The sequence below is a fragment of the Homalodisca vitripennis genome, chromosome 8, assembly GCF_021130785.1.
Source record: "Homalodisca vitripennis isolate AUS2020 chromosome 8, UT_GWSS_2.1, whole genome shotgun sequence".
Lineage (NCBI taxonomy): Eukaryota > Metazoa > Arthropoda > Insecta > Hemiptera > Cicadellidae > Homalodisca > Homalodisca vitripennis.
In genome coordinates, this window is record NC_060214.1 from 43,828,625 (window position 1) to 43,844,471 (window position 15,847).

Consider the following 15,847-nt stretch of genomic DNA (forward strand, 5'->3'; position numbering starts at 1 on the left):
CCAAATTATATCCTTTGGGTTTGCCGAGCTTTTGGTAGTATGCCATTGAAAAGGATTTCAATGGATGAAAATTTCAAATGTCTGAAGTTTTCTTTACCAGGATTCTTGTGGAATATAACACTTTTCATACTGCAAAAACTACTCTTTTGCATTCACCTCTATTTAATCATCGTAAAAAAAATTTTCAGGCATAGAGGAAACAGAACCATAAAGTTCGCAGTAATCTTGGACGTACTATCTCTACAAATAATGGTGGTTGTCACATTCTTAAACTGCACCTGGAAGTACCAAAAAATTGTCGACGTTTCCAACACATTGGGGCGAATCTTCCGGGATACTAAGTATAAGGTACGGGACGTGAAGATCATAGTAATGGTCGCCGCACTTTTCATTGTCCATACGGTACAGTTCATGATCAGCCTTGCAAACATGGTAAACGATATGGAAGTGTCCGTGGTGATGAGTTATGTCTGCGTTCTATTCACGGACAGGACCAAACTTGTGTTTCTCCTTCATTTCACACATGTGGCTCAAAGCATCGCCATGGGTTTCGAAATGGTTAATGTCAGTGTGAAGGAGGTTTCTTATAACGTAAATCAACGGGCTAAGATGGACAATGGTCTGCCAGATGTTGAAGTTCTTCATACAACACGTATGTTACAAGTTTTGTTTTTCTAAGAACATCAACAAAAACATATAAATGGATAAAAATATAAAATTAATTATCATAATGATAGTAAAAAAACACCCTATGTGCAGAATGTCAAAAAATATATATATATATATCTTCAATAAGAATAGAAAAAATTGAAGAAAAGAACATAAAAATTCTTTATATTTCGTCTTAAGACATTTTCAAGAGATATAGGTAAATAAGTAAATATATAAACAAAAAAAAAAATAAACAAAAGAAACATCATATGATTATACAACTAATTTTGAATTCCGTACAAAGAGTAAATAATTTTGCTTAATACAAGGAATATAAAGTTATAAATTAAATTTGTATATAATGTGTAATGTTATAAATAAAAATTGTTAGGTGTAATTTATACATACTGCTATCCATATCTTAAATTTAGACCATACCTACACACACACACACACACACACACACACACACACACACACACACACACACACACACATATATATATATATATATATATATATATATATATATATTACACACACATATATACATGTATAGAAAAGAACTAATTAAAAAAAATTCAACATATGTTGAAATTTATAATTAAATACATATGCTCTCTTAGAAAGCTTTATTGCGATTGAGATTGTCTAGAGAGGATTATGTTATATTCAATAGATTGAGATAAATCCCTCTGTACTCACATCATTCTTTAAGAAGTGGTGAATCTCTTTTTTAATCCGTATTCTGCTCCTTCTTAACGGGTACTGGCCTGTATGAGTATCTTGTAAGAAAAGAATAAGGAGGAGGGGAGATACTTGTATTATCGTTGGAAAAGGATATCTATCTTCTTTCCCTTATTTTTGTCTTATGTGCCACTCTAGTCGATACTTCACTTACTACTACAACTGAGTAATAATAGAGAGATATAGTAAAAGAAGATTATATTTGTAACTCTGTTTATTTAACGAAGTTAATTTTAATTTTAGGCTATAATTAATTTTAGGCTTGAAATACAATTTAAAATTCAAATTAAATTCTAATCTTCATATTTGTTTGTGTAATTCAAACAAATACTACATAACGTAATATTGATCATTTCAGGCTAGTCTTAGAACATAGAAACATTTGGGAGTAATAACACTACCTAAATTCCCTATAAACTATCAATTATATGAGAAACAGTACAAAACCGGCTTCCTTTCGTGTTGTATAAGTTATAAAACACTACAGCACGACATGCATCGCTGAGATTTTATGCGACATTTCAAGTCTGACTCATTTACTCCATGAGATGTCAAGTGGACGGACAAACCAATACAAAACCGTACAAAACTGAAATTGTTACATTTATAACCGGATATTTTGCCAGTCTAACGGATTTGGAGGGATTTTACTGGTTCATTATTAAAATATTATACATTACTGAATTTGTATAGCCCTCAGTGAAATGATATTTCTTTTTATCAATTATCTTTAACAGGCTAAAAAATTTATTTTTTTTATAACAGTTTATGGTTCAATTACTTGATTTACGAAACTTATGCCTTAATAACATGGGCGAATAATCCGCTTTATTCTCCAAGTGACAGCTAAACCCATTGGATTAAAAATGTAATGGAAGCACTAATATTTAAGAAACAGCGGTACAAAATATTTTGTACTTTATGAGCAATTCTAAAGTATCTTTAGTAGAAGTAAATTACAAGCAAATGTACCATTGTATTTATTTTTCTTAACTTATAGTGTGTACAGTTTTAAATTTTTGATAACCCATAGTTAATGTTAAACAGAACATCCGCAACTGGTTAAAATAGTAGTAATAATTGATTTTCAAGGTAATAGTGGTTTATTATCGTAAAAAAACTTTAGCAGTTATAAATATGCCACATCTTAAATAGGTGACTGCTTAACGAAGAAAACAATCTTAAAGCATATAGATAATAATAATAAACAAATAAACATAAGTGCGGCTCACTGCAACTTGGACAATGTATATTATGGAATAGACTGAAGAGGTTAACTTATGTAATACAGTAGGATTTATACAAAAATGTTATTATATTTGAAGTTAATAGTGAATAATATAGTACAAGAACTCTAGTAATCGCTGTTTACCGGTTAAATTATCACACTTGTATACATCACCCAGACTTATTCATTATCGTGACGAATTATGGTCAGTGCAAAAATTTTACCATTTGTAGTCGATGTTTCTATGCTTTTAGGCACTACACCGTCCAAGATCGAGAAACTGAGGACTCTGATGAACACCTACTGGATGCTGTGTGACGCCGTACACCAGGCTAATGACTTCTACTGCGATCAGCTGATGACCGTCATGTTCTCCTTATTTGTCCACGTCACTATCATGTCCTACTTCTTCTTCCTGCACGTCAGAGCTGGTGAAGTGATAGCCTTCATTACAGAAGCCGTCTGGGTACTGCTGTCCATCTGCTACGCATTTATACTGGTGAACTCAAGCACAAGAGTCACTAAATGTGTAAGACATCTGCTGAGAAATCAACAGTTTATGATTACATTAATTAGTATGTAATATGTAACCTTAGTATGTAAATATGTAATTTATTATGATATTACAGTCGAGGACAAACGTGTATTAGTTATTATAATACCTGAAACAAATTATAAATTCCATCAAATGATCGAAATATTGCTATCCTTCCATGGTCGAAGATTCAGAAGAATCCGCAAAATGTAAAAACTATTTTGAATGTGTGCAATCTTTTCTTGGCCAACCTCACATAGCTTACAATTCAGAGACTAGATCTTAAATGCTTAAAAATTAAAATTGTCAAATTGGAATTGCTTTTTTAGGTCCTGAAACTCATTACCATTATTTCAATATATAGCCTACCTGATTTATATATTTATTTTAAGTTAAAAATCTCGATCCTGGGTATCTGTCCTTCTTTCCTAAGGAGCGATCAAATCGGGAAATATTATACATGGATAAACAATAAGTACATGATCCTATAAATAAATATTTCCTATTTATATTGTGCCACCTGCAGAGCCTGTGTCAATATATTATTGGTATGAGAAATTCATCAATATATTATAAGTTTCAAATTACTGATATATTTTCAGGCTGACAAGACAGTTACAATGATTTGCAATTTGATGAGCAATGATCTGGACCCAAACCTTAGAAAAGAGGTAAAGATATTTATCGTAGTGGTTTATATGGAGTTTTTAATTACTGTACCTCTTATTAAAATGGAGAAAAACTGTATTATTTAATTAGATTTTATAAATAGTTTAATGATAAACGCAACTCTCTATCTAATATTTGGTGAAACGTGTCAAATTAAAATATATTGACGTACACAGAAAAATTTGGTACTGACCTAGGAGAAAATATCAATTTTAAACATACGTCTTATGAATATACCTAGTAAACGAAGATATAGTTTACTTATTGGCTAAGGTTTAGTTAAGCCTATCTCTCTAGGGGCTGTAATATTTGGCCTCAAATGTTAAATTTGACTGATACCATCAAAATACAAAATAAAATATAATGCTGTCATTTGATGTAGGTATTGTTCACACCAAAGTTCAGATTATCAAGTCTTAGGAAATCTTTAGAGAAAATTTGCTTTGCTAACTGTTTTCAGAGCTTTAAGGCGATAAATGCCCTCGTCGTTCTCCTGCAAATTACTATGGAACAAATTTACTATATCTTCTATAAAATGCAAATTACTATGAAACAAATATACTATATCTTCTATAAAATATTTTATTTAAAACAAAGCGACCTTTTTTTACCAACATCCCTTTAAAAACAACTTCCAAATTCAATTAATTTTCTCCTAATATAAATAAATCATGCAATAAAATACTACTTTGTAAAATATTGAGCGGCCCAGTTACAATTTTAGACATTCAAGACATTAAACTTGTAAAAAAATATATTTTATAATAAATCAGATGAAATTTGTCTTGGAAATGAAGCATAAGAATGCTTTGAACTATTTTTAACTAAATTCTAACAAAACTAAATTTTGTGAGGGCTTTCAGGAAACCAATGACTAGATCTAACAATGCATGTTACACCTAATCGCTGTCAAGCATGTAAGGTAGCTAGTTACAACAGCTTTGTTAACAGACTTCGTGAAAAAGTCTCAACGAATCAGAATGGGTAGGCTAATAAAAATAAACTTAAAATTTTTAAATACATAGATGTTATTAATGGAAATTTGGAAATAGTCTTCATCATGCCATTGAAAACAAACTAAAAAGAAAACATCACATTGGCCTACAAGTATCAAATAACTTGAAATTCAAATAGGAGTCATTATTTTTTTCTCGTATAAGAGAAAATAATGACTCCTTAGTGATATACCTTTCTATAAAAGTTCGTTCACTGATTAGATGAAGTTTTAAATAGTAAAACCAGGTATTTCATTCCACAAACGATTTGATTCCACAAAACTGGTTTGGGATCCTAGATGGCAGGATAACCGATTGAGGAAAATCAGGGAGTAGGCTAATCCGTCTTAATCACAATTAAAGTATACAAGACAAATGTTTGAAAATCGCTATTATTTATAAATTTCCTCAACACGTATAAAACCACAAAAGAATCGTTAAATTATATTTTGAAAAATAAGCTAAAATTAAACTAAAATAATATGGTTCATGGACTGGAATCTCTCGGCAAATTCAAAAGAGCTGATAACAGTTGGATTATTATATTTCTCCTGTTCAAGATCGCTCATGCATTCAAATTAAACTATATTTCGCATTTATTAGTTTTCTTGAGTGTTTTTTTGCATGTGTGTGGATATTAACTGTTGATGCGTGTAATTTTATTTTTATTTAAAAATTTTAATTTTTAATAAATTAACCTTTATTTATCAATATGTATACGCTGGTTACAGTAACCACTTAGTTAAGAAAGGAAAGCTATGCAACCTCATTATTTCAAAATCAAGGATAAATCCAGGTGGCATAACTACTACAGGAATGAATACAACCGTTGCGGAGCAATTAAAATCTGTAATTATTTTTTATTTACTGAGAGAATATCTAAGAGCATCCCAATAACAAAACAGCGAAGTTTCCATATATGTATACATACGAAATTTACTTTTGAAACGAAGTAAAAGAATTCTTTGAACTATTTTTTACCAGCGTATATAAGCATATGTATGTATATATATACATGTTTTATATTTACATATATATATATATATATATATATATATATATATATATATATATGAATAAAACATGCTGCTTTCCCAAGCGATTAATCCATCTTAGTTGTACAAAATCTTTTTAGGACAACTCGGCATGGTGTAATAACTGTATTTATTCATGCTATTCGGAATAAATTACACACAGGTGGGAGTAAAGATCAAAAATATCAAAACTGTACTCTATCAAGCTCACTTAACAAATCCAGCGAAATTTCCAAATCCATGCAGAAACCTATGCGTTTCAGTACTACGATAAAAATTTTAATGTGGTTTGAAATCAAAGTTAATTTCTTCATGCATTTAACTCTGATTAAATTAGTCAATCAGTCTTGTTTGAGTTTGAGTTTATTTGTTCAATTTTATTTGCAATGTATTTTCAAGAACATTAAAAATTTAGGATTTTTATATATGTGCCAAAAAACTTGAATACAAAATTAAAATATAAATATGTTTTCATCACACGCTTTAAGTCTTGTAATGGATTTCCAGGTGAAAGGGTTCCTGCTGCAGTTGCCTCACCGCTACGCAAGATTCTCAACTCGTGGCTTTTTCCAAGTCAACAACGAGACTCTCACATCGGTACTTTGCTTCACTTATATATCTTTATTTACACAAGAAACCACAAAATTCACATCATAATATCAAACAATTATTATAATACGTAGTATATAATTAAATAAATTAGACTGATTTTATCCACACCAAACTGGTACTGCGTTATAACTATTGCAAGTAGTCATGTGTTTAACCAAATATTAAATATTAATCACCCTCCTCTATTATTGCCATATTAGTAGTACAATCTTATAACAAAACAAGTTTTTATGTGCGCTCCAATGATTAGTGAGAACAATATTGTGAGAAAGGTTATGCAACATTATTTTTGGAATAAACTTGGCGAAGTTTTACTGTGAAATTTGACAAATTTAAGAAAGTATTATGGTCACAATATTTTGATAAGAGTTCAAGTTTTTATATAAAGCGTTTTCAGATGAGCGAGAGTTTATTCAGTATGACCCCCTTCTGTAGACCGTTATTATCAACAAGTGACAAAACTTTACAAAAATCGTAGATTTGGTTTGAATCGTAGACGTGATCACTTGATATGATCACTACGACTGTACAGTTTTGACGGAAAATTGCCGCCAGGATACATCATATTTTTCATAGGGGTTCAATAATAGCGAGATGTATTTGGTAAATAGGAAGAATGATCTCTCTATATTTAAATACTGTTTACATCTGATAAAACTTCTAGGGTAGCTTTTAATTATTTTATTTAATGCTAGGCGTTTGTGTGTAGGCTTATACAGTGTTTTTATTTAATTAAAAGCGTTTTTTAATGCTGTCTGTAGTGTATTTAGTGTGAGAAGTACTAAGTTGGTAGGTATCCATAGTGATTATTTAATGTCTGCACAAGTGATGTTGGCAGTATGTATTGTCAGGCGATGTAACATACGATGTGGTCTAAAAGAATAAAGAATGCTCATAGGCTGCTCTCCTGTGACGTCACATCACGCCACTACCCTACAACTAACGGTCCAAGCTGGCCAGCCAGCAGTCCACCCGAGTCCACCACCAGACACCGTCATGTAACCTCCGCGTCCCGTCCGTTCCTTTACGAGCGGTCCTAGAGCAATGTTACTCTAAATGTGTAGTTTTAATTATTCTTCCCGACCCATAGAGAGTACAGTGTCGACCCGCATACATTACAGTGGCGACGAGGAAAACAACTGCAACAGTGGAACGTCGCTTACAGTGGCGACGAGGAAAACAACTGCAACAGTGGAACGTCGCTTACAGTGGCGACGAGGAAAAACAACTGCAACAGTGAATTACAGTGATTTTAGTGCGGAAGGGCAACAAGCGTAATGAACACGTGCAAATAACCGCGAATGTGCAAGGACATTCCGGACATTCCAACGGTCGGGAGTAGTAAGGTACGCCCGATCGATATAAACTATTCTTGGTGTAAGCAGCGCACAAGCTGATTTTAATCGTTGCAATTAATGCCGTTAGACGATTATTTTTACCGGGGACATTTTTAAACAGTTATTACGGAGTGTACAAGAAAACAAAATGGCAACTATCGGGTCTATGGGTTTATTTTGATAGTGCGGAAGAATCGTGGCAGTCTTATATAGAGAGATTTGAGTTTTTTATTGATTGTAATGATATCGATAATTCAAAGAAACTAAGCACTTTGTTGACAGTTATGGGTTTGTAAGGACCTATACGTTACTGAAAGACTTAATTACACCAGACAAACCGTCTGACAAGTCGTACAAGGAAATTGTGGACACTATAGGCGAATCATCTGCATCCCAAGCCTTCTTTTATCACGGAAAGATTTAAATTTAGTAGGCGGAATCAATTGGATCATGAAACGGTTAGCGATTATATTGTGCATTTAAAACAGTTATCTAAGTATTGTGAATTTGGTGATAAATTGCCAGACTACTTAAGGGACAGATTAGTCGCGGGTCTGCGAGACCAACAGATACAGAAAAGACTTCTCGGGGAGGAGAACCTCACTTATGAAAAAGCCGTGCAAACTAGCTACTGCAATGGAATTTGCTGAGAAGGGGGCGGCCCAGATGACAACTGCAGGAGGACGTATTCACCGGATGCAGAGCAGCGGGTCGATACCGAAAAGGACACAGGCGGCGAGCATCGCAGCGAGACGGTCATCGGACGGCGGGAAGGCGCTGGGAGACATCACCTGCTATTGTTGCGGCAAGCGAGGATCACACACAGCATCGCAATGTCGGTTTCGTGAGTACACGTGTAATCATTGTAAAAAAGAAGGGACACCTTGAAAGAGTTTGTAGATCGAAAAATTATGTTTAACAAACCTAATGAGAACAAACCAAAATGTTTTTACAAATAGGTCTAAGCAGCCTTCAGCTAAAGGGAAACAGTTTTTACAGCAATAAAAAAGCAATATGTTTATAAAGGTAGGCAGCACTATGTAGAGGAAAGTAAAGAATCAGCAGAGTCCGGTTCAGATAATCACGGGAAACATAAAGACAATGACGATGTGTATGACATTTCCAAATCTATTTACGGGTAAAGAAATAGAAACTAAGATTAATAAAATTGAGCCAATAACGGTACAGTTATTAGTGGAAAGTAAGGAAATTGTATTTGAAGTCGATAGTGGAGCTTGTGTTTCAGTTATGTCAGAAAAAGATTGTAAGACTAAGTTAGGAAATATAAACATGTATCCAACTAGCTTAGTATTAAGTTTCATATACACATGAAAAGATCAGGCCTTTAGGTAAGGTTATGGTCAATGTACAACATAGAGGTAAAGAGAAACAATTAGCTTTATACATCGTAGCTAATGGGGCTAATCCCTTGTTAGGGCGTGATTGGATGCAAGCATTAGATTTAACAGTTAGAGTGCCTAGTAATGTAAACAATGTACAGTCAGCTGATCGCACGAGCATGGTGGGGGTTGTGCCAACTGCAGGCGGCAGCGCGGCAGACGCATGCACGCCTGTCAGTGGAAAGCCACAACACACCTGTAGAGGTAAACAAACAAACATCTGTCAATCCGTCTGTTGTCAACAACAACAAACAAGGTAGAATTACTGTACAATGAGTTTTCCAAATGTATTTACGGATAAGTTGGGATGTTTCAAGGGTGCACCAGTTAAATTAAAGTTAAAAGAAAATGTAGTACCAAAATACTTTAAACCTAGGACGTTACCTTTTACACTTAAAGAAAAAGTAGAAAGCCGAGCTGACTAGACTAGAACAAGAGAACGTTATTTCACCAGTAGATACCAGTGAATGGGGGACTCCCATTGTACCAATAATTAAGGCTAATGGGAAAATAAGAATTTGTGGGGGATTATAAAATAACTGTAAATCCTTTCTTGGAGGTAGACCGACACCCGTTACCGAAAATTGAAGAAATATTTGCCAGCCTACAAAACGGAGAAAAATTCTCTAAAAAATTAGATTTATCTTTCAGCTTTATCAGCAGCTTAAACTAGATGTAGATAGTCAAACGTATTGTACAAATTAGCACACACACAAAGGATTGTATGCTTACAATCGCCTATGTTTTGGTATCAGTTCAGCACCGGGAATATTCCAGAGAATAATAGAACGAACATTACAAGGTATCCCGGGGGTAACTGTATTTTTTAGATGACATTCTAGTAACAGGTAAAAACAATGAGGAACACATGCATAGACTTAGACTAGTGTGTCAAAGACTTGAAGACAATGGGTTCACAGTGAGCAAGAACAAATGTAAATTTTTCTGTGACAGTTTAGAATATTTTAGGTTTTGTTATCAGTAAACAAGGGTTGCATACCGCACCTAGTAAGGTTTGAAGCAATTGTCAAGGCACCTGAACCTCAAAATGTGACACAGCTTAAAGCCTTCCTTGGTCTTGTTAATTACTATTCACGTTTCATTCCTAGGATATCCACTATTTTAACCCCAATGTATCAGTTGTTAAGAAAGGATACCGATTTTGTATTTAATTTAGCATGTAAGAAGGCACTACAAGAGATTAAGCAAAAGTTAATCTCTGCTGAAGTTTTAGCGCATTATGATCCTGCATTACCACTAGTGGTAGCCAGTGATGCTAGTCCATATGGCATTGCATCAGTTTTGAGTCAGATTCAATACGACGGTACAGAAAGACCTATATCATTCGCAAGTAGAGTGTTAAATAGCGCTGAGAAAAACTATTCACAAATAGATAAGGAAGCATTAAGCATTGTATTTGGTGTTAAGAAATTTAGTCAATATTTATATGGTACACAGTTTTTGTTAAAGACTGATCATAAGCCTTTAGTGGCTATTTTTGGACCAAAGAAAGGGTTACCTGCTTTCGCAGCCAGTAGGTTACAAACGATACGCTTTGTTTTTAAGTGGTTTCCAATATGAGATTGTGTATGTTAAGTCCCAAAAACCATGGCAATGCCGATGGTTTATCTAGATTACCTGTAAATAGTGAGATTAAAGATGAAATCTCGGATGATGACCTTAATATTAATGTCATAGGTACCTATTTGCAGTGTTTAGCTGAAAATGACATACCATTAAGCTATGTAGACATAAAAAGAGAATCAATGGTAGATAGTGAAAATCAAAAAAGGTAATATCCTATGTAGAATTAGGTTGGCCTATTGTAACTGAACCAGATCTAAAGCCATTTGAAATTAGACAGTCGGAATTAACCTTGGAGCAAGGAATCCTAATGTGGGGGTACAGGGTGGTAATAACCTAAAAGGTTCAGAATAAAACATTCTGAACGAATTGCATACTTCACACATAGGTATTGTTCGCATGAAGGCATTAGCCCGTGCATATGTATGGTGGCCTAATATCGACCGGGACATAGAACAACTAGCTAACAGCTGTGCAGCCTGTTTGGAGGAACGAGCAAAACCGCCCAAGGCTTTCCTGCATCATTGGAATGTTCCGGAACGAGTTTGGTCTCGAATTCATATTGATTTTTTTGGACCTTTTCAGTCCAAGTTATTTTTGGTGGTAAAAGATGCGTACTCTAAGTGGCCAGAGGTGTTGCCCGTTGCTTCAACGGCAGCTGTTCACCACACGATTGTGAAATTAAGGGGAATTATTTAGTAGGTATGGTATTGTAGACCACATAGTGTCCGACAACGGACCACCCTTTATACCAGTCAAGAGTTTAAAGAATTTTTGATGTCAAATGGTATCAAACACACGTTTTCACCACCATACCACCCAGAAACCAATGGTTTGGCAGAACGGTCAGTCAGAACTATTAAAATAAATTGAAAACAGCTCTTCATAATTCCAAGGATTTAGAATTAGCTTTGAGTAACTTCCTGTTCACTTATAGAAATACAGTGCATTCTACTACCAATCTATCGCCAGCTCAATTAATGTTGGGCAGATCGCTAAAGTCTAGGTTAGATTTTAATTCGCCCAAATGTTAAAGCAATAATGTCAGATAATCAAGAAAAACAACGATTGTACTATAGGGGTAGTAAAACTAGACAGTTAGCTATTGGACAACCAATCATAGCCAGAGATTACAGAGGTAGAAATAAGTGGATAACCAGGTGTGGTAGTTTCACGATTAGGACCAGTCACGTATTTAGTTGAACTGAATACGGGCATGAGGTGGAAACGACATATCCGACCAGTTGGTAGGTTTACAGTGTAGTCCGGAAATGTCTGAGTTGACAACAATGCCTAGCCTCCCAGACGCAAGCGTGGCAACAGAGCACACGCAGGAAACGATCGATATACAAGTCGCGGGACAGAGCGAGCGCAAGGTCGCCAGTACTTTTAGCAACGACCTTGCCCCCCTCTCCGCAAAACCATAACAATAACAGAAAACGCTCAGGGGCAAAGCCCCAGCCCACGTACAAATGTAAACAATAACAGTTCCCAGCGTTTCACCGAAACAAATGACACCTGTTAGACGATAACCCATCTAAGGGATCGTAAACCTTTAGTCCAAAATGGACTTGTAAATACAACCCAATTGTGACTTGTATATAATTAATATTGTTTAAGCATTATTATTATCGATTTGTTAATTGTGTTCATTCAATGTGTTATTAATTGCTATATTCTGATTTATTGGTTTTGATTGAAGTGTTTGTGATTTGTGTTAAATGATTATATTGAGTTTGTATTTTGTTCTCTATAATCTATACTTACAAAAATAAAGAGTATAATGTCAATTTTCTTATTCATTGTAATTGATTTAAAATTGGAGAATTGTAAAAACAAATTGTAATTGATAAATTTCTAAAAATTGTAGGGGACTTATGTATTTAAGGGGGAGGATTGTAGTGTATTTAGTGTGAGAAGTACTAAGTTGGTAGGTATCCATAGTGATATTTAATGTCTGCACCAGTGATGTTGGCAGTATGTATTGTCAGGCGATGTAACATACGATGTGGTCTAAAAGAATAAAGAATGCTCATAGGGGCTGCTCTCCTGTGACGTCACATCACGCCACTACCCTACAACCAAACGGTCCAAGCTGGCCAGCCAGCAGTCCACCCGAGTCCACCACCAGACACCGTCATGTAACCTCCGCGTCCCGTCCGTTCCTTTACGAGCGGTCCTAGAGCAATGTTACTCTAAATGTGTAGTTTAATTATTCTTCCCGACCCATAGAGAGTACAGTGTCGACCCGCATACATTACCATGTCATCGTGTAAAATGCGTCTGGCCTAGGAAGCAATGGAGTTCTTCAAACGTATTTACATAATAATCCAATTTCCTGTCTGTACAGATGGCTGGAGCGGTGATAACTTACCTGGTGATCCTGATCCAGTTCCAGACCGAGCAACAACCGGTTTAGAATTTAAAAAACAGGATTTGGTATTAAAAAATAAGAGCAAAACGTTGTGTTATGTTTTATATTGTCACAATCATAATTTAAGAATGATATTTCTATATCAAATTACTATTTTAAAATAGTAGTTATTCATATTCTTGACCACAAATAGCAGGATGATGTTATATTAATCGTCGTGTTATAACAAAGTTATGAAATTATATTCATAAAAGTTAAAATGAAATAGTCTACTTTATTGTTAATCCCAGATAGTGTTTTACCTGTATGCACTAAAAACTGAAATAAAACATGTACTTAAAATGTAATGTATGATGTTTTAATGTTGATTCTTTCTAAAAGATAATGTTGTACGTAGTGCATGTATCGCAATATTCTCCACGTTTATGCAGAATCAATCATTGTTGAATAAGGATGAATCATCAAATAATTACTTTTAAATTAATGCTATGGAAATTTTCCATTGAATTAGGTTTTTTAGTGTTGGAGCATTTTTAGTTGATTAGGGATTAAGGGATTGTCGAGAGAAAACTTCCGTAGAAGAATAAAATACTGTGGAACCTGAGTATCCAAAGATGTTATTCCTAAAACAGCGTTTTTATGAGATTATGCATGAATGGTGAGTGTGCAAAGTACTTTAAGCTAATGATATTTAACCTAAGTTTAAAATTCAACCACGCTTGTTTGAGCGTAATCATGTGTAAATATACTTTAAAAAACAATTAGTCCTATTATTTAGGCTTATTTTGCCGTTGTTATGGGTATCGTCTAGTTTATACTCGTGGTGATGAAACCCCGGAAGATTTAAAGGTAATCATCTTTCTGTCATTTTAAAAACTTACAGAGCCGTCCAAAAATGTAAGTAATATATTTGGAGCTCACACAGTTATAGATAAAACTGTATGTTTAGTGTAGATTGTACATCAACGGATGTGCTGGAAAGTACAGAGAGTCTCAATATTTTTATGGCCAATTCTTTTTCAATGAGGAGTTCATAAAATACACAGCTATATCACTTTAACTAGGTAAAAAATGTGAGAAAATCTACCACATTAGGAGAAAGAAAACTTTTATATTAATAGTTACATAACTTTAATAATCCCTTAAAGGGGAGAGATTCAAACAAAGTAGGAGGTGCCGAGGACTATATTATATTCTAAAGGGCTAAATTATATTTAATAATCTTTAAATAAGTTAGAAATTAACCAAAATGGGAGTTAATATTTTAATGCTATATAAGGTGTTTCACGTATTTTCATGGTGGGGTTTGGAAACAATAAAGTATAACAAAATAGAAAAACTACTGAATGGAATGTCAAGTTCCGATATGTATCAAGTTTTATTAGCCTACAATAAACGTGAATTCGTTGCTACTGAGCCCTTGTCTTACATGTATTTAACCTATATAACACACAATAAGTGGAACTAGTAACAATCTGGAAGTTTTACATCAATGTCACTAAGACACCCAACAAAACAAGCTTTAAAAGGAATCCATTACGCGAAATTTGATCATGTGTGTTAACGTAACGTGTAATGTAGACTTGTGTTAATGTTAACGTAACTTGCAATGTAGACTTGTGTTAATGTTAGTAGTTATATTACTCTATGGAAAGTTGGCAGTGTTGGGAGGTCTCTAACCCTGAGGTGACTGCACTTGTAACAAACTTTATTAATGTCAAATTAAGATTTATCACAACAGCGATGGATACAATATGCACTGATCGTGCTTCCGAGCTTGTAATGAAATCAGAGCTAACAGCAAAGTTTGTACCAAAACCTTGTAATTATTGGTATTATCGGGAAATGGTACAATTAAAACAGCTCTGTAATAATTCTAATTTTCACCATGAAGGGTTGTGATATTGTGTAACATAAAAGGGGACACATACAGTAGATTATACGGGAAGCTGGGGAGAACAACTACTAATCAAATACATAGGTGTATATTTATATCTTGTATTGGGTCACTCGTCGCTTGTAATGGAAATAGGGTGTATCAGACGAGTAAACATTTAATTCTTAATTGCATTAGAGGGATAAAATCCTAATTTTAACTTGTCATTGTAGCTGCTCAAATGAGATATTGCCCACTCAGGTTAGAAAATAACAGATAATATCAATTTTAAACTATAGTACACTATAATTTAATTTAATGGTAGTTTAATGCAACCTTGCGTTTAAAATACCTCATTTTTAACTTCCAATCGAGTCGTATACAATGAGGAAATGCGCAAAATCATTAGCTAAAACTGCCTCATTGTATCCATTTATAAATATACAGTAAAGAGCGGAGAGTTTCATGGTCAACTATAAAAACATTAAAAATATAGAAAAATCCCAAGATTTAGCTTCCTACTGCAGCATAATATGTGAGATACAGGTGGGAATAATTAAAAGTTAGTGAGAAACAATTATCATGCTATCGTAATTAAAATCAAAACTTTTTATTATTCCATAAGTAATATTTGTTCCTTTTACAGTCATTAACTTCGTACTGCAACAGATTTAACTGATATTTCAGTGGCCAAGACATTATTTTACAATGTTAAATCAGCATTACTTAACTATTACAGACCCTGAGATTGGTGGCTTACGCTCTCAATTATAGTGTAACGCTTATATATCTATTAGTTATGTGC

At 34.0% G+C, this 15,847-nt stretch overlaps 1 protein-coding gene across 1 annotated transcript; it reads left to right on the forward strand.

Moving 5' to 3' along the window:
• The first annotated feature begins 249 nt into the window (after positions 1-249).
• LOC124368125 (gustatory receptor for sugar taste 43a-like) lies at positions 250-13,211 on the forward strand. The gene is made up of 5 exons (XM_046825399.1): positions 250-652; positions 2,881-3,125; positions 3,764-3,832; positions 6,367-6,456; positions 13,143-13,211. The coding sequence occupies exons 1-5, from the start codon at positions 250-252 to the stop codon at positions 13,209-13,211; spliced, it is 876 nt and encodes a 291-aa protein (XP_046681355.1).
• Positions 13,212-15,847: the final 2,636 nt, after the last annotated feature.

What these genes read in the sequence shown, in the direction of transcription:
- LOC124368125 (XM_046825399.1), top strand. Translation starts at nt 250, where the DNA reads ATGGTGGTTGTCACATTCTTAAACTGCACCTGGAAGTACCAAAAAATT. An exon ending in TGAAGTTCTTCATACAACAC is followed by an intron (nt 653 to 2,880) that starts GTATGTTACAAG and finishes CTATGCTTTTAG; the next exon opens with GCACTACACCGTCCAAGATC. An exon ending in ACAACGAGACTCTCACATCG is followed by an intron (nt 6,457 to 13,142) that starts GTACTTTGCTTC and finishes CTGTCTGTACAG; the next exon opens with ATGGCTGGAGCGGTGATAAC.